This window comes from Bacillus rossius, chromosome 3 (genome assembly GCF_032445375.1).
Source record: "Bacillus rossius redtenbacheri isolate Brsri chromosome 3, Brsri_v3, whole genome shotgun sequence".
In the NCBI taxonomy this organism is placed as follows: Eukaryota; Metazoa; Arthropoda; class Insecta; order Phasmatodea; family Bacillidae; genus Bacillus; species Bacillus rossius.
The window spans coordinates 18,829,192-18,854,978 of record NC_086332.1 but is presented as its reverse complement, the minus strand read 5'-3'; the positions used below and the strand labels follow the sequence as shown (position 1 = coordinate 18,854,978).

The 25,787-nt window shown below is 43.1% G+C and overlaps 1 protein-coding gene across 2 annotated transcripts in view; it reads left to right on the top strand.

The window, feature by feature from the left end:
- Nucleotides 1-25,787, top strand: part of LOC134530309 (uncharacterized) — a 121,581-nt gene that overhangs the window by 52,214 nt on the left and 43,580 nt on the right. For both annotated transcript variants that reach the window (XM_063365034.1, XM_063365033.1), the window contains exons 2-9: nt 2,157-2,864; nt 5,309-5,644; nt 7,442-7,789; nt 9,148-9,506; nt 11,812-11,976; nt 13,176-13,364; nt 14,437-14,595; nt 16,008-16,244. In XM_063365034.1, the coding sequence (XP_063221104.1) occupies nt 2,187-2,864; nt 5,309-5,644; nt 7,442-7,789; nt 9,148-9,506; nt 11,812-11,976; nt 13,176-13,364; nt 14,437-14,595; nt 16,008-16,244 (2,471 nt within the window). In that variant the 5' untranslated portion in view covers nt 2,157-2,186. The remainder of the gene's footprint in view (nt 1-2,156; nt 2,865-5,308; nt 5,645-7,441; nt 7,790-9,147; nt 9,507-11,811; nt 11,977-13,175; nt 13,365-14,436; nt 14,596-16,007; nt 16,245-25,787) is intronic.

Sequence of the window (25,787 nt, the reverse complement as noted above, 5' to 3'; positions counted from 1 at the left end):
CAGAAAACTTTAAAATGTACGGAAAGTTTTCCATAAAACATAGTTTCGACGTTTACGTTTGTCAACCCCGTTTCACATTCACAATTTTGCAAGCTCAAGCGGGTCCCTCTCAGTGAGGGGCTTGTAAATTCCAGGGGGGCCCGGGCCCCCCTGCCCCCCGGGATCTACGCCAATGGTTGAAAGGATCCTTACAAAATAGCCGATTCAGCCTTTGGTGAAACGACGAGTCACTGGCGTCCTTTCTGTACCATTGTGCCCTTTGAAGTGTTTGTGGTGTTACCTTTAGTATAAATATTACGATGTCCTGTTGCTTAGTGAGCCAACTACTGTGTTAACCCTTTTATATTTATCTAATACTATTGAATTATTAACTTTAAGGTGTTTAAATAGAAAATTGCGTTAAAAAGTGTGAAAATTTTACGAACGAAAATAAATTAATCCCTAAAGTGTTTTATTTGTTGATATACCAGGATATGTAAGCGTTGAAAGAAATTCAGATATAATTTCACGTTTAGTTTCTCACTGGATGCAGTCTTCAATTTAAGGAATCCTTTGGTTAAGACTACATCGGTCAAGGACACATCTTTACCATATGAAAACAGAATTTGTCTTTACTGCATAAAGTTTAACCTTGAACTGTACCTAGATCCCTCGTTTATTTGATAATGTTGTCGATGCGATGAGAATAGGTCCACAGCCACTACTCTTCAGTGCTGAGGATCCATGACCCAAACAAAACTAAACTCAAGTAAAAAAGTCCTTTTTATTTTATTTTTTGCAACCTCCTCTTTGACTTAAATTTTCGATGTAGTTCGAAGGGTCAGAAGTCAAATATTCCCCATCTTAATCCAGTCATTCGCTTGCGCAAGTAAATCAAATTGCGTGACGAGTCTCAGTTGTTCAAATGTTGGCCGCGCCTCCAACTCCACCGCATGCATCACTGTCTCGACTGTTGCTCTCCCGCTGTAAGCCTGTGTACAGCGGACACAAATAGTGACGCCGTCGTCCGGGCGACTATCGCGCCGACTGTGTTGTACTGTAGCTGCTGCCAGGGGCGTACGCAGTTTGGCGGTGGGGGTGAGTGTATGTGAATACTCCCCTCCCCTCCCCAATATTAAAGACTCTATTTTTCCCTACCATCAAAAGTAAAGAATTTGGAAGCAAACGATGACCGAAGAAAGTCAATTTCCCTCCCACCTTACGAAATTAAATTCTGCTTACGCTCTTGCGGCCGTTACACCCGTGCTCTGGTGCGAATATCGTTGTCGGATTCTCGTGCATTTAAGCGTTGGGTTCCTAAATTATGCTGCTTCTACATGTTCTTGTTTTCGTTCATGATTTTATATATATTCATAATATAACTGTCGTTGATTTTTTTTTTAGAAAACCTTTCATCAATAATAAGTGTTCATTAGTTTTTTTTTAGAAACCTAAACGCCAATTTATACTTCAACCTTAGCATGAGCTAAGAGCATGTAATCGCGTAACATTCGTTTAACTTTCTGTGTAACCTATGTAGTAAAATTCTTAATAAGACTCTGCTTTTCCCAAATCCCCGCAAACCTGAATTTTTCAGGGTTTTGGGAAGTCCAAATTTATAATTTATATTGAACTATAAACGATATCCTGAAAATGAAGGGTTTTACGGCGACGAAAACCACATGTAAAATGTTATTTCAAAACTATACAATTTCTTTATTCCCAATTGATGCCAGGATTAAAATATTAACTGGTATTAATAGGTTGCCAAAATTATTAAAAAAAAAAAAACAGTTCTGAGAATGGCGGAAGAACATCGACACATCTCTCCAACTATAAACAATCAATATACACTCTTGGTTATGCATTTGTGGCATGATTTTTAAAACTTGTATTGTGTATTTTTTTCCGTCTTACATGCTGCTATTCATCGAGGAACTGTACGTCATATGAGTGATTTACCATTTTTCCTTTGTATGAACACATGTGTGATGATTTAGATGTATTAGAAAAAGGATGGAAGATTGGTTGGTGTTAAGACCGTCGCGCACGAAGAAGTTGTATGCGACTTGAACCGGTCGAATCGAGCAGTTTCACTAGGGCTGTCGTAGAGAATGCTGCCTTGTCTGTAGAAGCGAGGAAGGACTGCAGCAGTGTTGTTCCTCGTGTTGTCGCAGTTGCTCCCTCGGGGAGGGGCTCCGCTCGCGATGAGCGACACGGAGGACGACGACACCCACGTGTGCCTCAAGTGCCGCGCCACCATCATCGGCCTCGACGACTACGTGGCGCACAGGCGGTCGAGCTGCGCGCCCAAGCAGCCCACGGCGATCATCGCCGAGGTGCCCGACGCCCCCGCGGAGGCGAAGGAAGCCGTCGACGACCCGGGCCAGAGGGCGGACGACTTCTTCTCGTGCCTGGAGCTGCAGAGCAGCGCGAAGAAGTCGCCGCTGGCGGCCGGCAAGACGCAGGGCAAGTCCCCGGCGCAGGCCGAGTTCCTCATGGGGGCGGCCCCCGACGCCGACCTGCCCGACGGCTGCCTGATGAGGCCCTCGGCCAAGCCGGACAAGCACGGCGTGTCGATCGCGGACGGGCTGCACCTCGGCGTGGAGGAGGACGACGAGGAAGACGACTCCAATTCCAACGACGACTACGGCGTCGAGTACGGCGACCTGGGGGAGCTGGACGACGCCCACGGCGACTACCCGCCGAGGTCTCACACCGGCGGGAAGTGGTCCAGGGACCTGATCACGTCCCCTCCCCGCGACTGGGGCCTCATCATCGACGACTGCCGCGGCGACACCCCTCCCCCCAATTTCACTGGCGGCAAGTGGAAGCCTTCTCCGCCCGTCTCCGCTGCTTTGGACGTGGACCACACACACGCTCAGGTACATATTGTAATCTACCGCTACTCAACTCACTTGAGTTTGTGTTAGTTCTAGCTCGCTTTTTTTCTTCTAATTACTGAAATCCGGTAGCCTACAACTCACGTAGTTTCGGTTCCCTACCACGTTTGTGCAACTTCGGATTTCTCTAAAAAATTGAAATTAAAAAAATCTAAGGGTTAGGTTAGGTAAGGTCAGTCACAACATGCTTGTTTTCATTGGAAACTTCTGATTTAGCGGCTGAAGTGGCGTTAATACCAAAACGCAAAACTTCGGAAATCTTCGGAAATTCTTGCAGGGAACCGAAATTACGTGAGTTGTAGGCTTCCCACTGAAATCCCTAACTTTATTTTGCATTTGTATTTTGTTTAATTTTTTTTTGTGCGTATAACCTTCTGTAAGAAGCAGGCAAACACCAGTTACAGATTACATATAGCCTTTCACGTAACTTAATATATTCATGAGGTTTTCTCATCATCCTTTTTATAAGACTATTTCGAGAGTTTTTCCCTCGGTGTCAGAGTCACTTAGAGGATGGAAATAATCATATAGCTATCTCCTTATCGATGTGAGAATAATTATTTTCTAAGAGTTTATAAGAACTTCTTCTATATAATCTATGAGGTTCTTATCGTGAAACCATTTGAGAATCCTTTCAGACCTTCCTTAAAAGTTTAGTAGCTGGTGTAAACCACATGTGATAGAAGGCCAACATGTATGTAAAGGGCTGCATCACATGGACCTACATTTTAATATTATTACAATTTGGACAAACATTACATGCCATTGCTATAGTTGATGCTTGAGATGGGCTAGTAAATATTTTGTGTTCGTATTCAACTTTCAAAGTCCCTCGTGGTGGAATTCACAGAACTTTCAAAACTGATTTTCTGTACCATAATTATATGATATTAAGAAAGATAAGATCAATTTTTCAGGAGAGGGGGGGAAACAATTGTTTGCAAGATAAATAACATAAGTACTTATATAGAGCCAAGTTCCAAATATTACAATCATCACATTTGTTCTTTAGTTTCTTCTGACATTCCGTCACACTAAAATCCTGTATTTATGTGTGTGTGTATATATATATGTATATATATACAGGATGACTATACTAGGCGGTCCGTATGTGTTGCGGCCGCTCACTATGCCCTTGTGAGCCACCAGAGGATTCATTCGGCACAGCGTCCATTTGTGTTTCCGGTGGTCAACCAAGATGTGTTTTTTAAAAACGTACATTTTCTTTAGCGTTGCTGTAATGTAATTTTTTTAAACTCTAGCACAATCAAAAATTAGTTCAAACTGCAGTGTTGTTAATGACTTTTGAACACGTCATTATATATATATATATACACACATGTATATGTATATATATGTGTGTGTGTGTGTAGGTGTGTGTGTGTGTGTGTATACACCCAGATCGTGTTGTATTTTGGTAACGTTGCCGGAACACTATAATGTAAAAAGTAAGGTAGCAAAACAGTTGTGTGTTGCACGGGGCGAAGGCAACACCGCAGGCGTGTTCGCGAGTGGGTGGATGAGTGACTGGGTGGGCGGCAGGTGAGCCAGGCAGGCCAGGCGAGGCGTGTGAGTGAGTGGGCGTGCGAGTGAGTGAGTGAGTGGGTGGGCGACAGGTGAGCCAGGCGTGGCGTGTTCGCGAGTGGGTGGATGAGTGACTGGGTGGGTGGCAGGTGAGCCAGGCGAGCCAGGCGAGGCGTGTGAGTGAGTGGGCGTGCGAGTGAGTGAGTGAGTGGGTGGGCGACAGGTGAGCCAGGCGTGGCGTGTTCGCGAGTGGGTGGATTTTTGACTGGGTGGGCGGCAGGTGAGCCAGGCGTGGCGTGTTCGCGAGTGGGTGGATGAGTGACTGGGTGGGCGACAGGTGAGCCAGGCGTGGCGTGTTCGCGAGTGGGTGGATGAGTGACTGGGTGGGTGGCAGGTGAGCCAGGCGAGCCAGGCGAGGCGTGTGAGTGAGTGGGCGTGCGAGTGAGTGAGTGAGTGGGTGGGTGATAGGTGAGCCAGGCGTGGCGTGTTCGCGAGTGGGTGGATGAGTGACTGGGTGGGCGGCAGGTGAGCCAGGCGTGGCGTGTTCGCGAGTGGGTGGATGAGTGACTGGGTGGGTGGCAGGTGAGCCAGGCGAGCCAGGCGAGGCGTGTGAGTGAGTGGGCGTGCGAGTGAGTGGGTGGGTGACAGGTGAGCCAGGCGTGGCGTGTTCGCGAGTGGGTGGATGAGTGACTGGGTGGGCGGCAGGTGAGCCAGGCGAGCCAGGCGAGGCGTGTGAGTGAGTGGGCGTGCGAGTGAGTGGGTGGGTGACAGGTGAGCCAGGCGTGGCGTGTTCGCGAGTGGGTGGATGAGTGACTGGGTGGGCGGCAGGTGAGCCAGGCGAGCCAGGCGAGGCGTGTGAGTGAGTGGGCGTGCGAGTGAGTGAGTGGGTGTGCGGGCGACAGGTGAGCCAGTCCCGCGACCTGCACTCGGACGACGACGACGACGCGGGAGGGCCGCCGCCGGGCCACACCAGCGGCAAGTGGGTGCCGGGCAAGCGGCCGCCCGCGGCCGACGTCACGCAGGGTGGGGCGGACGGCGGCGCGTGGTGCGAGCCGTGCCAGCTGCGGCTCAGCTCGGCGGCCATGCTCGGGCGCCACGTCAGGTCCCGCAAGCACCTGAGGACCGCCGCGCCGGAGGAGCAGAGCGAGACGGCGACCCCCGCCCGGGAGAAGAGGACCGTGAGGAGGCCGCAGTTCTACTTCGCCGCCGACACCTGGGTCACCAGGTCCAAGGTCAAGGTGACTACACTGACCCTTTGGCTCCACGGTGCGCCACGGCTCAGTCAGATACATATTTTGACATGCAAACGTCTAATAGATCGATGAACGCCGGCTGCACGCACACGAAAAAGTGTCCCGTTACGCACATTGTTCCGTTACGCTGTGTCCCGTTACGCACACTGTACTCTTGCGGCCGCATCTACCTCTCTTCCACTCGAATGTTTATAAAGTGAAGTGAAAAGTTAAATGTGGTTTTCATTGCTTATTACAACAACAATTTCGGCAATAAAGGTTAATTATTCTTGCATTTTAAAAATCTGATCACTAGTTTAATTTCAAGTATTTATTCTTTTATTTTTATAATAAAAAAGATTCAATTTTATTAATAAAGTATGCAATTATATAATCAATGTTTTGTTATGACGTTGTCACGTTAAACTATCGTCCTTAAACCGACTTTACAGACAAACAATTTTTTTTTGGTTATTTTTATAAACATATAATTGAAACTGTTTGCGGGGAATCTGCTATGAAAAAGTATTCCATCGCTCCTACATTTGTGTGGGAAAAAGTCGAAAGCTGTAGAAATTTTTTGTAGCTTTCCATGCAATTGTATTGTTGATTAATAACTTCCAATAGATGTTTAAGAATGTTTCCGTAAAGTTGTGCTGTTATTGTTTAGCGCGCACATGAATCGCGTGCAAATGAACCTTCATTAAGTTAATTGCTTGCGATAGTTTTGGCGTTTCTGTGCATTTAGAGGACACGTAGATATGTGAACAGAAATCTCTCCTTTTTTTTACTAAAATGAAATCTCTGTACGAGACGAAACGATGGTAATAACAAAATTAGTTTCAATATATTAATTGATGTCGGGCTTTGTTCTGCTTCTCGGTGCTTGTAAATGTAGGTCTTTGAAGTTGGAGCTGAACAATATTTTTATTGTAACTAATAGAGAAAGCATTTAAGTTGGAACACTGAGCGTCTTAGTCGCTAACCAAAAATTATTTCATTGTAATAATTGGGAGTAGAAACACGTTACAAAAAAATGTGAAAAAATAATGGTGGGTTTTTTAAACGTACATTTTTTTAGCGTTGCTGTAATGTAATTTTTTTAAACTTTAGCACAATAAAAAATTATTTCAAACTACAATGTTGTTAATGACTAGAGACCTGTAAACTTCGCGGATTCATTTCGCGATGGAATAGAGTCCAAATACTTTTGACATTATTTCGCCACAGTTTATCTGAAGGACTCTGGGCTAAATGAAAAAATCTTTAACAGAAGAATTAGCGAATCACGATCATTCCAGCCAACAGGTGTTACGAGGAGTCGGTAACCAATCAGCAGGTGTAATTTGCAACGACTGCATATAGAGGATCATGGAGTCTATATCCTTCTAGGGATTTGAAATCGTCGCGAATTTTACAGGTCTCTATTGATGACTTTTGAACATGTCAGAAATACTAGTTTTTTTAAAGGGTTGTTGTTGTTTAAATGGCGGAAAGCACAATGCCGGAAAGTTCGAGAAAACGAAATAACGTCATCCAAGATGGCGGATCCAAGATGGCGGATCCAAAATGGCCGCCGGGGTCAAGGTCATGGTCAAAGGTCAAGGTCACAACCATCCAAGATGGCGGCCGTGACGTCACAATCCAAGATGGCGGTCGGCACCTCGGCACCTCAACCTGAATCCTGGCGCAGGATGCCCATTTACATACTCGCCACTTATCTAGTAGTTAATTCGATAGGTACCGGGCTACGCCCTCCCCACAGCCCGAGGCTCCACGGCGCGCGCGCGTGTCTGCACGCAGGCGGCCGGGCGCGACTCCGGGTCGCCGCGCGGCCGGCGCAGCGGGGGTCGCGGCAGGGACCCCGCCAGGAAGGAGGGCGAGCAGGGCGAGCAGGGCGAGCAGGGCGAGGTGGCCTGCGAGTGCTGCGGCAGCTCCGTGCCCGCGGCCCGGCTGGGCGAGCACCTGCTCTCCTTCGCCCACTACTGGAACATGCGCTCCAGCGGCCGCTGGGACTTCCTGCTGCGCAACATGGCCGCCGTGGTGCGCCTGGCGCGCTTCCAGTGCGCGCTCTGCCGCTTCTACTGCAACACCGCGGGCGACTTCCTGCTGCACTGGCGCTCGCCGGAGCACAAGAACATCGCCGACAAGGTACTGACGTAACCCCCCCACCTCGTAGTATCATTCCCCGCTCACAAAAGTAGAGTATTTGAAAGCACACAGCAAGAGCAAAGTATTTCTCTCATCCCCCTTCAACCCTTCCCACCCCCTACGAACAAATTGAAATTAAAAGTACGCTCTTGTGGCACACCCGAACATCAAACACATAAAGTAGAGACATGCAAAATTCGCGGATTCATGTCGCGATAGGCTAGCATCAAAACAACCTTTACCTTCGTACCGCTTCTGCGATTGGCCCCACATTTTATCCGGGGGGGAACTGTTAGCCCAGGGGTGCACACAAGGGGGGGGTTAACGACGCAGACTGCGTCATTAAAATTTCAGGGGGGGGGGGGGTGGTTAAAAGACGAGAAAAATGTATATATTATTTACATAATTATAGCTTCTAATGTGAAAATACGATTCTGGTGCTTTGATAATTGAAAGGGATCTTGTAAATCAAATTGGCAACCCCGCACTTTCCTCAACAAAAGCAGTTTGGCATCTGTCGGTTCAGGATGGAAATATTACCTGATATGACCTAAATTGTTATTAGAAAATCAGTTTTAATTAATGCAAAATGTGATAAAATATAATACTAAAAAAGTATAATATTATAAAATAATTGAGTATATCATTTAGAAAATTGCATAAAAAAATTCGGGGTGGAGGGGGGGGGGGCGCATCATTAGTTTAGGGGGGGGGGGTGAGTCATAGTGTTTGGGGGGGTGGGCACCTCTGGTTAGCCGATGGGAAACACTAAACCAAGAAAGTTCCGAATTACGGACAGCCTAGTTGAGACGTCTCGCGCGTCAGTAGCCAATGAACAGGTGTCATTTCTGCGAGTTTTTAAAGGACTGTGGAGTATATCCTGGGAGGTCAATGAATCTGCGAATTTTGCAGGTCTCTACACATAAGTATCCAATAGATAGAGCCACGGAAATTTCGCGGATTCATTTAGTCGCAAGCTAGAATGCAAATCCCCAGTGTCTCGCACTGTGTTCATGATTGAACCGCAGTTATCTGGACACGCCCTTCTACGACTGTGAGCCAACGATGCCCCCAGCCAGGAGAGAAGTGGGCGAATCAGGTAGTGCCAAATTAGTACATGGATAAAAAAGTTCTCGCTAAGAAATCAACCAATGGGAAAGTAAACATGGGTGCGAGCACACCTATAACTTTGAATTCTATCCTGAGGCCAGAGGAATCCGCGAAATTTAGTGGGACTCTACCAATAGAAATAAGCAAAATGTAAAATCTATGTGGCTTGTCAAGAGTGGTGAAAATATAGATTGTCTGTGCTGTTAAGCAATGAAAGACGTGAGGACTGGCGTGCACACGTGCCGCAGATGGGGGGCGGCCTCACGTGCTCGGCGTGCCGGCACGAGGCGCAGGACGCGGACGCCATGGGCCGCCACGTGGCCGGAGCCTCCCACGCGCGCGCCGCGGCGGGCGAGGGCGGTCCCGCCGTGGTGGCTCGCCGCCGGCGACTGCAGCGCTGCGGCGACTGCGGCCGGCAGTACCGCTACCTGGCGCAGATGCGGCGCCACCTGGCCGAGACGGGCCACGGCGCCGCGCCGCGCGACCAGAAGGGCAGCCACCCGTGCCTGACGTGCGACCACGTGGCGAGCACCGCCGCGGCGCTGCGCGAGCACTCGCAGTCCGCGCACCGAAGCGCGCGCTACTTCTGCGGCGTCTGCCGCCTCAGGTCGGCCGCCTTCCTTCATCTGTGTCGTGTAACTCATTTCAATTTCGACAGGAGGCCGAATGCCAAAGCCTCTTCCAGAAGAGAAGGTTTGGTTGTTTTAACTAAGTTCAGTGGCGTAGCCAGGATTTGTGTATGGGGGGGTGTTAAGAAGCATGGCCCCCCCCCTCCCCCCCAACTCCCCGTATTAAAGCGGTGGGTCCGGGGGTCCTCCCCCGGAAAAATTTGGATTTTAAGGTGTAAAATAGTGCTATTTTCAGCAGTTTTCGGTACTTAACTTTAAACATTGTAATGGTAAAAATTTTATTAATTTTAACATGACATTGTTTGAGTGATGAATAAGAAATTTAAGATTTGGTGCTAAGGGGGGTGGGGGTGGGGGGTTGAACCCCTAAAACCCCCCCCCCCTGGCTACGCCCCTGACTAAGTTGCCTGGTTGACTCTCAACTAGTTGACTGCCGTGTGGAGATTCTTTTTTGTACTGGTTTCACACCAGGCAAATAATTGTGGAATCAACATCTCTTCCTAACGGGAGGTCAGTACGATGTTAGAACCCGAGGAAGCAAAAGCACTAGGTACTTGTGCTTGCTCTCCTCCAAGAAGAGAAGCAAAAAAAAAAAAAAAAAAAAAGAGAAAACCCATTCGAAGACAAGTTTGGGTTCATCCTTTGTTACAAAATAATGAAACGGGCTCTTTTCTCACTACTATATCCACAATTACTTAGCCACGAGGATACATTCTTCAATTATATTTCGCATGGCACGATCCTCCTTCGAAGAGCTAATCCAACGCCCTGATACAACATGTGATTCATAAAGAAGACACCCGACAGGTGGAACGCCCTCCATTACGACCTCTTTGGACTCAGCTAGGCGACTGGTGTGAAGGTCGAGAGTAGTGTCTATTTTGCTGAGTCCATTGGTAGAGATGAGAACATGAGCGTCACGGGTGCCTATTGGCCAGAGCGAACGAGTCGACTGCGTGTGAAGGCGTTCGCTACATCGCTGCACTCCTTGGCACCCGTCCGTCCGACTGGTGGAGTCAACTGGGTTGTCTCCTATTTTGCTTCTCTTCTTGCAAGAGAGCAAAACACAAGAAGTGCTCCTGCTTTCTCGGGTTATAAAATCGTACTGACGTCCCGTTGGGAAGAGAACTCGGTTTCACAATTTGCATGGTGTGAAACCAGTCCAAAAATAATCTCCACACGGCAGTCAACTAGTTGAGTCTACCAGACAACTTAGTTGTACCAACCAATCCGCCTCGTCTGAAAGAGGTCTTAGCGTTCAGCCTCCCGTCGAAATGCATGGCTTCGGTATTTTTGAAGTGAAACTTCCAATGCGACTTCCAACAAGGTTGCGTTAAACGTTTAACTCTACCACGGAGGGGGTATGAAAGCACTGTTGCGTTAAACGTTCAACGCTCCTGGGGAGGGGGAATAGAAAGAGACAGAGCGAGAGTGAATGCGTGGCACTCGAACGCATGCGCGTAGTATACCTGTTACAGGCCAGCGCGAGCGTTAGCAACGAGTAGCGTCCAATATTCCAAGCACATGCGCTTGGTATTCTTGCTATGCAGCGAAGTAAACAGTGTGAGCGTCGTGAAATTAGCTGAAATACGTACTTGTTGTTCTATTTTATCGTTCTATTTTAATTTATAATATTCATTATTTCATTCCTACTTGTTTTTCTTAGTTTGATTTGATACAATATGATTTCTCTAAAGATCAATTTCTACCCCTTCCTATTTTCATATCCACATTACGAACTTTCACTTCTTCCGCGCGGAGGGACTCCACGCACTATTTTTTTAAATGTATTTCTAGCTTGTAAGTCCCTCTTACCTTTGAATATATATACTGTATAGAAGTCGCGAGTGGATAGGATTTACTCTACGTTTTTCAGAAGCGATTGATGAGCAGCTTGGGAACTTCACCGCTGCAGTGCGCTGCCGTAACGCCCTGTATCGTCTTAGTTGTTATTTACACGTTAGAGCGCAGCGCTGTCGCCCGCTGTCATTCCCCGCACCCCTCATCCATCGTTCACTGCAGCTCAACGTCGTTCAACAGGAGGGGGAAGGGGTGTTTGAAGAGTTCGACACTTGTCCGCTAGGGACCACCACAAGTCGATGCCCTAGAGACGGTGGCGATTGCTGCGGTGAATTAACCAACTACCTCAAAACCGTATTATAAATTTTAACCTGGGCTGGCGACTTCTATACAGTATATATATTCAAAGCTCTTACTCAGCCGAGACGAACAGCCTCGCCTGAAAGGGGGTCCGGCAGTGTTGCGGTGGTGATCGGTGCGCAGGTTCGCGACGGCGGAGGAGTCGGCGCGCCACCGAGCCTCGAAGCGCCACCACGAGCTGTGGCGCGGCATCACCGGGCGGCCGTGTCGCGTGTGCGGTGTCGTGTGCGGCGACCTGCAGGCGCTGCGCGACCACGTGCGCACCAAGCACCCCGACCGCATGCTCAGGTCGGTGCTTGCCCCTCTGCCCCTTCACACGTTCCCTGCCTGTCACCTCCCACATACAGTCACAACCAGGGGTTCATGTGCACCTGTTCAATCATAGCTTCTTTTCATTTCATTATACTCCATTGTATCTTGATGGTTTTTTCCCCCTGCGGACTTTTAAGTATATTTCTTCGTTCTTTTTCTTCTTAGCCTTTTTTTTCTACAACGAAACAGCCGTTATTAAATATATACTTTGTAATTTATTTCCTTTTTTTTTACATATTTATACAATCACTCAGTTTTTTTTTTGGAGAAAATTTAGACTTCATAAAAGCAAGGTTTTGCGTGATCGCTACTAGTCTCTTTATGCTACGTGTAGTATATTAACTATATCATCCATATATCGAAGAAACAAGAATTATTACAAAAAAATTACAAAAATATAAAATTACTAAACCTATAAAAACCAAACTAAATAACTTTAATTATTTTTTTTTTTTGTTTTAATGAGAATTTTTTTTTAGTTCAGAAGGTTTTTTTTTAAATTGATTCCACAATATATAAAAATTAAAATAACAATAAAAATTGAAATACAATATTACATATGTTATCCGAGAAAAGAAAATCCTGCTTAAATATTAGTGAGATCCTCATCATCAATTAAATTATTTATTTTAAATTACTATTAGTTTATAATTTTTGTAAGGAATTTTTGTAAACAAATATTTTCAAAGATATCTGAGAAATGATTTATACGAAGTAGAGGAATAGCAAAATTTAGTTTGTTTATGTCGTGTAGGATAATTTTAAGTCACATAATTTAACTTGCGTTATAAAATAAAAATTCTTATTGTTATTCACATGAATACACCAATCATAAACTAAAATATTTCTTCTTATTTTGTTATTTCCTAGTACGTTGGAAATAACATTAGCATAATTACTATTTTTGCCGTAATTTATTCTAAAAAATAACTTTTGTTGAGTGGTCGGATCACTCGTCTCCCGGTTTCGATTCTCGCCGTGGTGCAACTGTTTCCTTCACTCATTCTTTCCGTAAGTGCTTAATCATCATATATTCACCTCTCATCATTTTCAAATAAACTCGACTTCGAGACGCAAATAATTCGTTCCATCAGATATCCACTAAAGTTCCAGCGAGGAGCGCCCAGAGCGACGCAGAGGATGTCCGTTGGCAGCTGTTGGCGTGCTGCCCGCAGGTGCAACATCTGCGGGAAGGACTTCGCGCTGCTCCAGGATCTGATGTTCCACATGAAGAAGAAGGAGTGCACCTTCGTGACGCGGTGGGAGGAGGACTCGAAGGGGGGCGAGCCCTCCGCGGGGGCGGCCCGGCCCGGCGGCGGCGACTCCGACTTCAAGGAGCTGCAGTGCAAGCACTGTCTCTTCACGTGCGTTGAAGTCTCCGAGCTTTTCTCACAGTGCCAGTAGTTGATTGAATCCTTCTCCGCAGCCATTGTTGCACTCAGTGGCGTAGCCATGATTTGTGTATGGGGGGTGTTAAGAAGCATGCCCCCCCCCCCCGTATTAAAGAAGGGGTCCCGGGGTCCTCCCCCGGGAAAATTTGGATTTTAAGGTGTAAAATAGTGCTATTTTAGCAGTCTCCGGTACTTTTATTTAAATTATTAATTTTAATATGAAATTTGTTTGAGTGATTAATAATAAATTAATTAAAGATTTTTTGCTAAGGGGGGGGGGGTTGAACCCCTAACCACCCCCCCCCCCCCTGGCTATGGCTACGCCCCTGGCTTGCACTCGATTCCGGACTGAACAGCATCTTGGTAGTTTCTAAAAACACCATGTTTCATCCTACCTTACATTTTAAATCCTCAGAGCGTGTTGCACTGAAACGGGTATGCATCCTCATTGCTGACCCGGGTAGTCGTAGTTCACACCCTGAAGATGCCTACTGAAATGTAAGGTGAAAAGACGGTTCGAGGAACCCTTAAGACGCGGTTCCAGCTCGGAAGCTGATACCCTATTGTCTAAATCATATCTGCCTATTCTTCATCTAAGTACAAGCCGATGGTTTGTCAGCCTCTTAAATTTTGGAGGCAGATTAATGTTGTGTTGCAAACCTGTTACTGTGGAGGTGAAATAAAAGTAGGCTATTTGGCGTTTAATATTTCATATTCATCAAGGTCGTCAAGAGACGGCTAAGGAGTTTCACTTTCAGGCCATAAAAAATAATACATATCGATAAAATTTGCCCTCACGGATGTCTGAAAATTCTTAGACAACTTAGTCTTACTTTCATTTGTTTACACATTTTTTCTATTGGATTTTGTTAGCTTACGTTTTGACGCACGCCATAACCAAAAGATAGTTCAGTCACAAGTTTTACAACTCTCTGCATTCTAGTTTTTTTTTTTAATAGTTTAACTGGTTTATTTTTATTCGCAGGGTTTTATGCTCGTTATTCTTCCGGTGCAGACTCTATAATTCAGTATTTTTTTGTTCCAGGGCCAAGTTGAAGAGCGACGTGTTGTATCATCAAAGTCTCCACAGTGAGCCTGTGATGCGGTTGGCCACCGTAAATGGCAAGCAGACTATGGTGCCTTTTTACTCGTGCTCGGAGTGTGACGTGTGCCTCAGGAAGTCATCGCTGCGTCACCACGTCAGGTGCGTCTGAATACTGCTCCTGAGATGCGGTGGCCTGCGAAATATGTGGTAGTGACCTTGACGTCGGCGCAACCTCGCGGAGTCTTGCCAACTTGTCAGGTGCCCTTGGTGCGGATCAACTAGGCATGTTCGTGTGACCAGATTGATCGATCCCTACAGTTGGCGTGTCTTACGTCGATGACTTGTTTCTGATGCTTGAAGAACAGTCTTATTGCTTCTTTTTTTGCTCCTTCTGACAAACGGGAAGTTTGAAAACTTGAACCGTTTCCTTTGCCTAGCATACATTGAGCCTACGTCCCTGAAGTAAATAAATAAAATAAATTAATAATTAAATGAAACACCCAGCCAATTGTTTCCTCGTGGTTCCTGGCAGTCTCACAAAAATTGACGTCCACGTCACATTGTTATCCATGGAGTTAAGAAGTTAGGGAGAGGGTTTTTGCAATCTTTTCCATGTTAATTGAAGTCAAAATGAAAGTGTTCCCCCTACCCCTCCAATATGGACAGCAAAACTTTTTTTTATTGTAATAAAGTTTGATGCTATTTCCTTGTTTATTTGTTGTTAAAATCTTTGCTTAACCATAGACTCTTTACGATGGCAATTTTTTTGCGATGCTTGCTAGCGAGTTCCTTTCAAGCTATATTAACAAACTTATAGCCAGGGGTGAAAACCTTTAGGACTGCCCCGTTTCACGATTTTACAAGCGCATGTGGGGCCGCCACAGTGAAGGGTTTGCAAATTCCATGGGGAAGGGGCCGGGCCCACCTCCCCCCGCCCCCCTAAACAAATGAAATACTTCCATGGTAGCATTATCCTTTGTTAAGATTTAGCTTATTTATGTCCATTAATTCTAACTGATGTGTTGTCTTGGATTTGACCTTGACCTGTGACCCCGGTAGCCATTTGGTTTTCTAGAACATTCCGCCATTTTGTTTTTCTAGTACATTCCGCCATTTTGTTTTTCTAGTACATTCCGTCATTTTGAGTTTCGTCCGCCATCTTGAAAAATCTTTATTTATTATCCGATTATAATGAAAAAAATTTCAAATTTATAAAAAAATTAAATAATTAAATCAAAATTTTTAAATAAAATTTAAAATTAATATTCTCATCAATTTGTAGTTTTTCAAACGGTTTCGTATTTTAAATATTAAAAATGTAATTTTTTTTAAATGATATTGTTAGATATTAAAAATACCACATTTAGCATGAAGACAAAAAAAAGTAGCACTGACAAGCAAGTTTTGCTTTTGAGGGCGTTAGACGAATGTCCTGAACAACGAAGTGTAACTGTGCAATGGTGTTGGTGGTGGTGGGGGAGAGGGAAGGTTTACAGTAATGAGAAATATGGTAGCAGACGGTAGACTAACGGCTCGGCGGGGGTTGCGCGGGGGTGTGCTCCCGGCTCCAGGGTGCACGCGCGCGAGAAGCTGTTCGAGTGCCGGCGCTGCGACGAGCGGTTCGCGCACCCCAACTCGCTGCTGACGCACGAGCGGCGCGCGCACGGCGACTCGAGCCGCGAGTTCCGCTGCGCCGACTGCGACTACGTGACGGAGCTGCGCACGTCCTTCGTGCGCCACTGCCACTCGCACTCGCCCGGCGAGCGCGTGCTCGCCTGCCACCTCTGCGACAAGAAGTTCGCGCACAAGTCAGTGGCCCTTCCCGGGCCGTTCAAGTATTACGTAACACAATTTTTGAACATTTTTGACCCTTAAACCCCGCCCCCTCCCCATGTAACGCGCCGTAACATTTTTCTGTACACCCCCTCCCCCTCATTAAACGTTACGTAACACCCAAGTGATCATTTTTACCTAAAAGTCATAATTATGTTGCGCAAAGTACTGGACAATGACGTACAATAAAATACCCGTAAAACATAAACGAAAAGGGTTGCGAGCTTGGAAAATTTTAATTGCCTAGTTTTTTTTATTATTTAAATAAAAAAAACAATGTTAAGTAACGCGTTTTTCGAATTCTCCCCCTCCCGCATCGCATCGTAACATTTTACAAGACGACCCCCCCCCCCCCCTACTCCAAATTGCGTTACGTAATACTTGAACGCCCCCCTTGAACCCAACCCCCTTCCAGACCGCTCGTCCACTCGAGTGGAAGGTTTACCGAAGCCTTGGATGTGTGGCTTGAGGTGCACCTACATTCTAGTGGACGCCATGCCATAAGGCTATGAAGTAAACATATTTTATTTAACTTTTATTAATTATTACAAAATAATTATACATGAATATTAAAATCATAGCGTAAAAATATCATCACAATTTAGTTACAATAAAAAAAATTAAAGATTTGGTACATATATAAATAGACAAAGTGTAATTGAAAATGTTTAGGTGGGGTCTCGCATTCCATGTTGATTTTTATTTTATCATTTGCCCTCATTGCTACAGGGAATTTGATATTCCGGCACAAATATTTTCAACAGATATTTTGTGTTTTATAATGGCCAGGGGCGGACTCAGGATTGAATTCTGGGTGGACCACCGGTAGTGTGGATCCCTTCTGGGGTTGGGAGGGGGGGGGGCATGTGCCACTGATAATGGGTGTAAAAAGGTGCGCAAGATGTTGTTATTGTAACCATTTGCGCGGCCTTTTACTGAAAATATAAGTATCACAATTAGGAAATATCTCTTAAGAATATTTGTGACAGAACAGCAAATGCAATGAGAGGTTGTAGTGTTAAATTTACCTAAGAGTAATGACGAAAAAATGACAATATCAACATGGCGTGTGAAAACCTCACAGGGATGTATTTGTGTTGGTGACGCGGAATGATAGATGCGACGCTCACTGGTGCTTCTAGCGCGGTATCGCCTCTAAGCGCGATTCTCTGAACTGGTGCCCTTTCTTCTCGTCGTACGTGGGGAAACTATGAGATTTGTGTACTAACCATAACATATGGCGGAGAAATGTAGATAAAGATGTTGGAAATGTAAGTCCCCTGATTGATTTCAAGAATATGTACTGGGCCAGTGTTTTTCAACCTTCTTGAATACGCGACCCTTTTACAAGTTAGAAAATTCTGGATCCCCCCCAGGGCCGTAATAAAACAGTCAATGATTTTAAAAAGCACGTATTTAAAAAACCACTGCGCTCTGCAAATAAGTTGTGAGAGCCCTGCAAATAGTAACTTTGCCTCGAGGCCCCCGCTTTCTTTTGTTTCTGTCTGTTGTCAGAATGCGCCAACAAGTACGGACGTGATTTTATTGTCTTTGCCCGTAAAACGGATAATTTCCTGAAAAGATCGCAGTCCGCCGCGTCTGGTACAAGATGCAGTGACGGCATTTAATCAAAACCGGAAAAAAAATAGAATTTACGACAATTATTTGAAATACGTGTTAACTGTCACGAATAATAAACCTCAATGTGTAATTTGCGGCGATGTATTGTCACGTGAGAGTTTGAAACCATCAACGCTTAGCCCATGCGTCACCTCTCAACCATCAAACATTCCGAAGAAGCTGATAAACCGCTGGATTTCTTTGAATGTTAGCTGAAAACCCTTAACCAGCAGCAAAATACTATGATTCAGGTAAGCTAACCTAAAATAGTGTTGTTATATATCGATTCAAAACAATATTTTTTATTGTTCAATTATTTATTTATTTTTGTGATTTCTTGTCTATTTTTAGGTATCAAGAGTCAACGAAATGGCATTGTTAGCTAGCTACAGAGTTGCATACCGACTGAGTAACCAAAGCAGGGAAGCCGCATACAGTTGCCGAAAATCTTATTTTGCCAGCAGCCCTAGATGTGGTTGAAATTATGCTAGGTGGGCAGAAGGCAAGCAAGCTAAAAGGCATACCACTTTCTGATAACACTTTTTAACGCAGAATAAACGATATGGCCAGTGAAATTCTAGAGCAAGTAGTCGAGAAATTAAAGAAGAGCCCACATTTTGCTTTGCAGTTGGACGAATCTACTGATGTTTCAGATTGTGCGCAGTTTGTGGTGGTATTTGTGCGCTTTGAAACAGATTGAAGTATCACAGAAGACATTTTATTTTGCAAAGCACTTCCTGCAAACACTACAGGTCAGTGTTTGTACGACATGTTTTTTGAAAGCACTACGAGATTGATTGGACAAAATGTGTCGCCATTTGCACTAAAGCTATGACTGGACAAAAAAAAAGCGAACTCGTTGTGAAATTAAAATCAGCAATGTCAAATGTCTCATGGACACACTGCTTTATTCATCGACAAGCTCTGTTCCATTTACAACAAAAAAAAAATTGGTTGTCTGTAAAGTCGGTTTACGGACGATAGTTTAACGTGACAACGTCATAACAAAACATTGATGAAATGATTGCATACTTTTATGAATAAAATTGAATCATTTTTATTGAATTATAACTATTTTGTATGGATACAAAGAAGGAGTATATTTAAATCTACAATTTAATTGATAAATTTACTTTTATTTGCACTCATTAATTCAAATATGTTTCTTACTTTAACGATGATAGGAAAAGTAGGAAACGAATGGGAGCGTTTCAAGTTTAATGTGCCTCGAAAAAGTCAAATCGATGGTTGTTCCAATCGAGTGGAAGAGAGATAGATGTGGCGCAAGCGTAAAATGAGCGTAACGGGACACAACATAACGGGACAATGTGCGTAACGGGACAATGAGTCATCCTTTTTCGTGCGTGCAGCCGGCGTTCATCGATTTATTAGACGTTGTCACGTCAAAAAAAATCTTCATTGTTTGGGGTGCATCTGCTAATAATCCGCACGGTGTGTCACACACACCAAACTACTCGTATGGCAGAATGATGGATCGGAGGTATAAAATCACCCTCAAATAAGGTTAAGACGTTTCCTTTTAACAAACGAACATTTATTTATTAGTTTTTGAGCAGGAATTTCTTACCGCGGGTGTTCTGACCATTCCACGAAATTGTCTGTTTTCTTTATATTTAACATTAGACATGGGTTGTTTTGGCATGTTTTCTATGTGTTTGCGCATTCGTCTCTCTTTGTCCGTTCTTAGATATTTCTCTACCACATACATTGTAAACTAGCAATGGCGTATGTCCAAAATAATGATTTAAATCTTACGTGGAACTAGCATTTGCTGGCCTTGTTCGAGAGAGGGTAAATTCAATTTGTCACGAGCCTTTCAAAGATACTGCACCCACCCGCCGAGCTGGGAGACATACAGGTCAGGTTGTACGCAGTGCCTAGTTCTGGAAACACAGGGCATGAACTGCTAGTGAGTGACTTCAAAGGGATTAGTAGGAGCAAACATTAATTAGGTATGTTGTTAAATAGCAGTTCGCATGTAGAATAAAACGGGTCCAGGTACTAAAAAGTAAAAAAAATAAAACATGTAATTTGTAATGTTCATACAATGAAACTTACGTTGGAATTGAAATAAATTTATATGTGTAATTTTGTGTAAATTCGAGGCTTTGAGGGTCGGTCTCTTTATCTATGTTGGTTTTGTCTTTCGCGTCTCGATTCTATTAAATCCTGTAAATCACGATAGCTCTCTAGTATTTTAGCTTTCCTCGCTAGTTTTTTTTTTTTATGTGTCACAAGTCCACCAACAGCCGAGGGCTTTAGGCGGTGTGCACGACACATACAGACAAGGACATAAATGGTCGCTGCAAATATGTAGACAAACCCCCCCCCCTACCCTCCCCCACCCTTATACCAATAGCAGGCAAGCACAGCCTGAGGAGCAACCAACCACAGCAGGTAGGCACACGTGCAAATGGCCAACACACCTGAGGTGTGTGAGCCCCATACTTACAGTGACCAAAACGGAACGGAACAGATACAAACATGTACAACCAACACAAAGATTCAAAAATAAACTCAATTAATACAACATAAGGATAGACTGATTACAACAATAATAAAAAATAATTACCTAATTTCCTAATTGCGGAAAAAAGTCGAGCAACAGAACATATTACAAATCGAAAATAACCACTAGTAAATATCTATTCATAAAACACAAAAATTTTAGAGCAATTGTATGATGCATGAGTGATTAGCCCTTAAAGTAATGTTATAAAATTTATACAGCCAACATAGCATGAGAGCCCAAGCTTTAAGAGGGAGAGATAAAAAGACGCGATATGATATTTGGGATTCCACCGTTTTTATTATATTTATTGAATCAGAATGCTTATTAGACTGCATTAATGCATATTCCTTGTAATTTGGGGGCTAGCAATTATGAGAAGCCCTCGCCATATTTGGCCAGACCATTCAGGTCACTGTTACTTCCGCATATAATTGCTGTGATTGATTGGTGTGTCGACAGAAGCGTTCGGTGAACGTCCGTGAGTATTTGGTGACATATTTTTTTAACAACACGATGTTATCTTCCAGTGGCGTGGCAGCCAGCAGAAACTGCAGTCGTTTATCTGTCGCCCCAAATCACGTAGCCGAAGCTCGAGAGATTCTGAGACAGGTCATCGGAAACCCAGTACGCACTTTGCGTGGCGACAAGTGTTGCAACGCATCGGAGCAGAATCTCCTTGACTAGTCTTAAATACGCTGCATACAACATTTAATTAATTGACGGCTTTGTTGCGAAAGTGGGAGATTTCGTCTATACTTGCAATCGTTGACTTTTGACATTTTATGACTCATTCCCCTCCCCCCACAAAAAAAAAAGTGAACAAATTTTCAGAACTAGCCAGAGATGTTTAACGTTTAACCTCGGTAACGAGCTAATTCATGTGTCCTAGTGTTGCAAATTAACTAATAATACAAAATTCGGACACGAAATTTAACGTAGAATCCTTTTAAATAAAACCGAGCTTGATAAATATACGCATAATAGGTTTTAAATTAAATTTCTGGACGCGAATCATACCTAGTTTCCGCGCCCGCCGCTAGAATTAGCTGCCGGAGCAGCTACGTCGACTACCGAATCATTCGATTTGCACAGCGAAATTTTAAACTACTTATGTAATGAAACTGCTCCGATAAAAAAGAAGAAGTTTTGAAAACATACTAAACACCGGCTTTGGACTGATTTTCGACAAGGAATTGTATTAAGATACAGCCCATCTTGCTTCATTTATCAAACAGTTAAGGCCGTCCCTGGTCCAGCGACTTGATAGGGAATTGTAGGTTAAAAAGTGTTTTCTACATCTTCTACAATTTTTCAAATAAAAATTTTGTACTTGGCTTGTTTGCTGCAGTTTTACAACAGAAATCATCTGTCAGATTAATATTCTAGAAAAAATATTGATATGTATTTTATTTTACGTTTTTAAAATTAAGGAAAACCGAAAAAGTGGTCTAAAAAACAGGCTGTAAGATATACAAATATTTAGAGTCTGCAGAATTTTTCCTTTTAAAGTAAAGATAAAAAAAGTAAGCGGTGGCGTACTGCTAACTTTATTAGAACAAGAAATATTTCGTATTTTGCATTTTAAGCTATTTTTTCTGGCCGCGAGTAGGTTCACTTGCGCCTGTCTTGCGCGCGGGAGCGTGCAGCCGGCTGCCGTGTTGCCATTACTTCGGACCCATCCTCGGCTAACGGAATCTGACCCCTCCTCCTCCGTGCCAGTAAATAATCTGAATGGTGCGGAGTACTGTGTCAACGACGAGAAGAAAGCTAAGAACAGTGCTATCAATTCAGAGATGCATGGATGTGCTGCGAAAAGCGAAAGGTTTGAAGAGAAGGTGAACCCAATTTTTTATAGTTTTAATTATTTCTTCCATTTACTGTAAAGTGTGTTTGGGCAAAAAATATTTTGTGCCATAATGTGCTTTACAAAAACTTCCAATTTTTTCAATTTTAAATGTAATCAAGTGACGCTTTGCAAACTAAACTATCCTGATTCAAGAAATGCGTTTATTTTTATGTAAGTATAAGTTAGGCAAAAAATCCTCAGATTAAAAGTAAGAGTAAACAAACAGTTCTACGTGGAAAATTAGATTTGGTAAGATGAAAACAAGTTAATTTTCAACCGACTTAAAAAAAAGGAGGTTCTCAATTCGGTTGTATTGTTTTCATTCACGTGAGTATTATACTGTCCAAGCCAAATTGTTAGTTACAATTAGCCAACTTTTAAATTAATTGCTGCTTATAAAAAATATTGTGCCTTACAATTCAATATATATTATTTCAGTTCCTATGTGTAAGACTTAAATTAACATGGCTACGTTGGGGAATTCAACCCATGTTCAGCGGCAAACTTAATTTCTTAGCACCATTCGTTACTCCGTCAATAATTTTTACTTAATTCGTCTACCCTGAGAATCTCAGTGCACTAGCTCTGAGATAGCAAAAATTTGGAGATAGTTTCTCTCTCCCCCCCCCCCCCCCCTTCTTTTTTGTTGGAGTTCAAGACAATGTGAACCAAAAGTGGAAACTTTAAACTTGTACCTTAGATAGGTTAAATATATTTTACATGTTTTGGAACAACTTATATCCGCTGTGCGAAAAGTTTCATAATAGATTTCATACTTGCATGCTAAGGTTTACATTAAATAAAAGGCTCAGTAGATTAAGCAGCCGGTAGGTACATATACCATTGTATTATTACATAACATTTTAAGTTGTTCTGGTCTTCGGAGGAGAAAGAATAATTTCTGAATGTAACTTAAATATAAATCCCTTTATCAGGCATTATTTTGTTTTTACTTAGGAAGCTACATTGAATGAATCCACATAGCAATGAGACAACAGTTTGAAAATCTTATTAGTTGTCTAAAAATGAGTATTTTATTTAATTTTAGTATACCAATATTAGTCACAAAAAATGGAAAATGTATTGGGGTGTGTGGATATTCGTAAACACGAATAGTTGCGCAGTTATTTATAAACTATTCACATTCGGAAGTCGAATATCAAAGATTAAAATTGCTAATATTAACAGGCACATCTGTAGTTGCTGGTTGTTACTCAGGTGAAGCCAAACTTCTCTTTTTTTCATAAGATATTATAGTCGTCATTGCTTATTTGCCGATATACAGTAGACTCTTAATCATACGACACTTCACGATTCCAGGTAAAAGCATCGTTATTGTCATTTGGACTAGTTTTGACTATCCCCGATCTAACCTAATAAAAACATTTTTTTTCTTGAATCCGTATTCAACCTTCTCTAGCACGAAAATAATACACTGTTATATCTAACTATTTATTTCCCTTAATAGATGACTGTCTTATGAAAAAACACTGATAACCTACAAGTACATGTAGGACCTGAATTGATACCAAAACAAGCCGGGACACGTGACCGTTCGTCTGGCAGCTAACAACTACGGGAACAATATCAGCATTCAAATAATGCAGGGTATATTTCACGCAATGTTACCTCACACACTGTGTGTATGACAGTCCTCACCGCCGCTATGTGCCCAGTCGTATTGTGACGCTCCGCAAAAACGGTTGCTTTTTTCGTTATGATAATAATACGTGGAAGTAAAAATGGCAGTTACAGTTATAGACTCTGGTTTCTACCTACTGATTACTTTTTGGTAACCAATGAACGTTTTAAGATAAACACGTTTTAAATAGCGAAACTAAACAGATTTACATACAAACACATTTATAAATATACGCGTTACAAGATGATAACACCATCTCTTAGCACTCGCCACCCACGACCGTGCTACCACATTCGTGAAATGTCAGCCTTCACGTGACACTCCTGGAAAGAGATCTACAGAACTATCAGGAGATTGCCGCTACTTTCGGGCAGCTGAGAATGTCTGCCCCAAGTGGTGTGGGTATGTACGTGTGAGGACGCCCAGTGACAACACGAAACGAAGCGCTGAATCTCAACAGTGGGCCGTCGACCTTGGGTAGCTAACACAAGCTGGCTGGTAGTATAGTTCTCTTGAAGATGATCTCAATACGCGGCACCCATTAGTGCAACAAGTTATTTTCCAGCCTACTTCCTTCAAATTTTACAAATTCTCAACTCCCCCCGCCCCCACCCCTCCGTTATTCATTGCGGGCATGGAATTTGGATTTTAATTTTAATTTTAAAAAGTACAACACTGCACTTTTTAATATTTATATCTGAGAAATGTGCATATTAATGATGTTTACATTGCTTCAATAGGTTAATAAACATGGTACAATTTTCACTTTGTCTGCAAAAGTTAATATAGTATTACTATTTTCACTACATGTGTCCTGTATCGTTATGTATCTATCTAAGTGAAAATGTAAGATAATTTTTTGACCTTGAAATTATTCGCAATAAATTTAAAAAAAAATCCTGTTCGATTCAAAATTTTCGACCACCAAAATACACTATTCGCACAACCCTATAATGTGATAAGATTTGTGTAGTGAAATATGTGTACATATGATTTGCATAAGTTTTCTTAACGCTACTACTACGATGGTTTTTTTAAATTTAGTTTCGGCAAAGACAACTTTCCAAGAAAATGATAGAAAATGGAAAAAAAACTAGCTATTGCCATAGGGAACGCAGAAAATGACACACCACATATTAGTGTCGTAGGGGACGGCGGCTGGAATAAGAGGACTGACTGACATAGTTTCAATTTAAGTGGAGTGGTGAGTTATCTTCCTATTTACACCTATTCTTACTCTATAGTCTGATGTTCATAAAATAAAATATTTCAGTACTTATAACATCCAGTCAAAATGTGCATATTAACTTTTTTTTCTTTTGAAGAATTGCATTATCAGAGCCGAAACAAACCAACTCTTGTACCTGGGAGTGAAAAGGAAGTATTGCTTCGCATGCGAATTTGCAAGACTCAAAGACAAAAAGGTGAATGAACATATTTTCTTTAAAAAATATTGTGGTCCAAGCACTGTAATGGAACAAACTATAATAGTAGATGGGTTCTGCGGGAGTGTTGAGCAGCACTTGTTAAAATACTTACTTTGGTGACGGAGATTCAGTGTTTACTCTAGAATAAAGCAGCGAGTTCCTTACGGAAGGGAAGTCATAAAAATTGAGTGTGCAAACCACATTGTAAAAAAAAACATTTTCACAAATTTTCCAGAAATATGTCATTTCCACCATCTGCGCGTCGTTTGCTTGAATCAAGAATAGTAAGATTAAAATCCGGCACGGCGCTAGAAAAGCAATCGAAATTGCTGGAACAAATCTTGTTGGTACATCTATCGTTCGATTGAAACTTGACATAAAAAATGGTCCTCATCATGTATTCGGTTGTCACGAAAACTGCCGTGTAGAATACTGAAAAAGAAAAAAAAA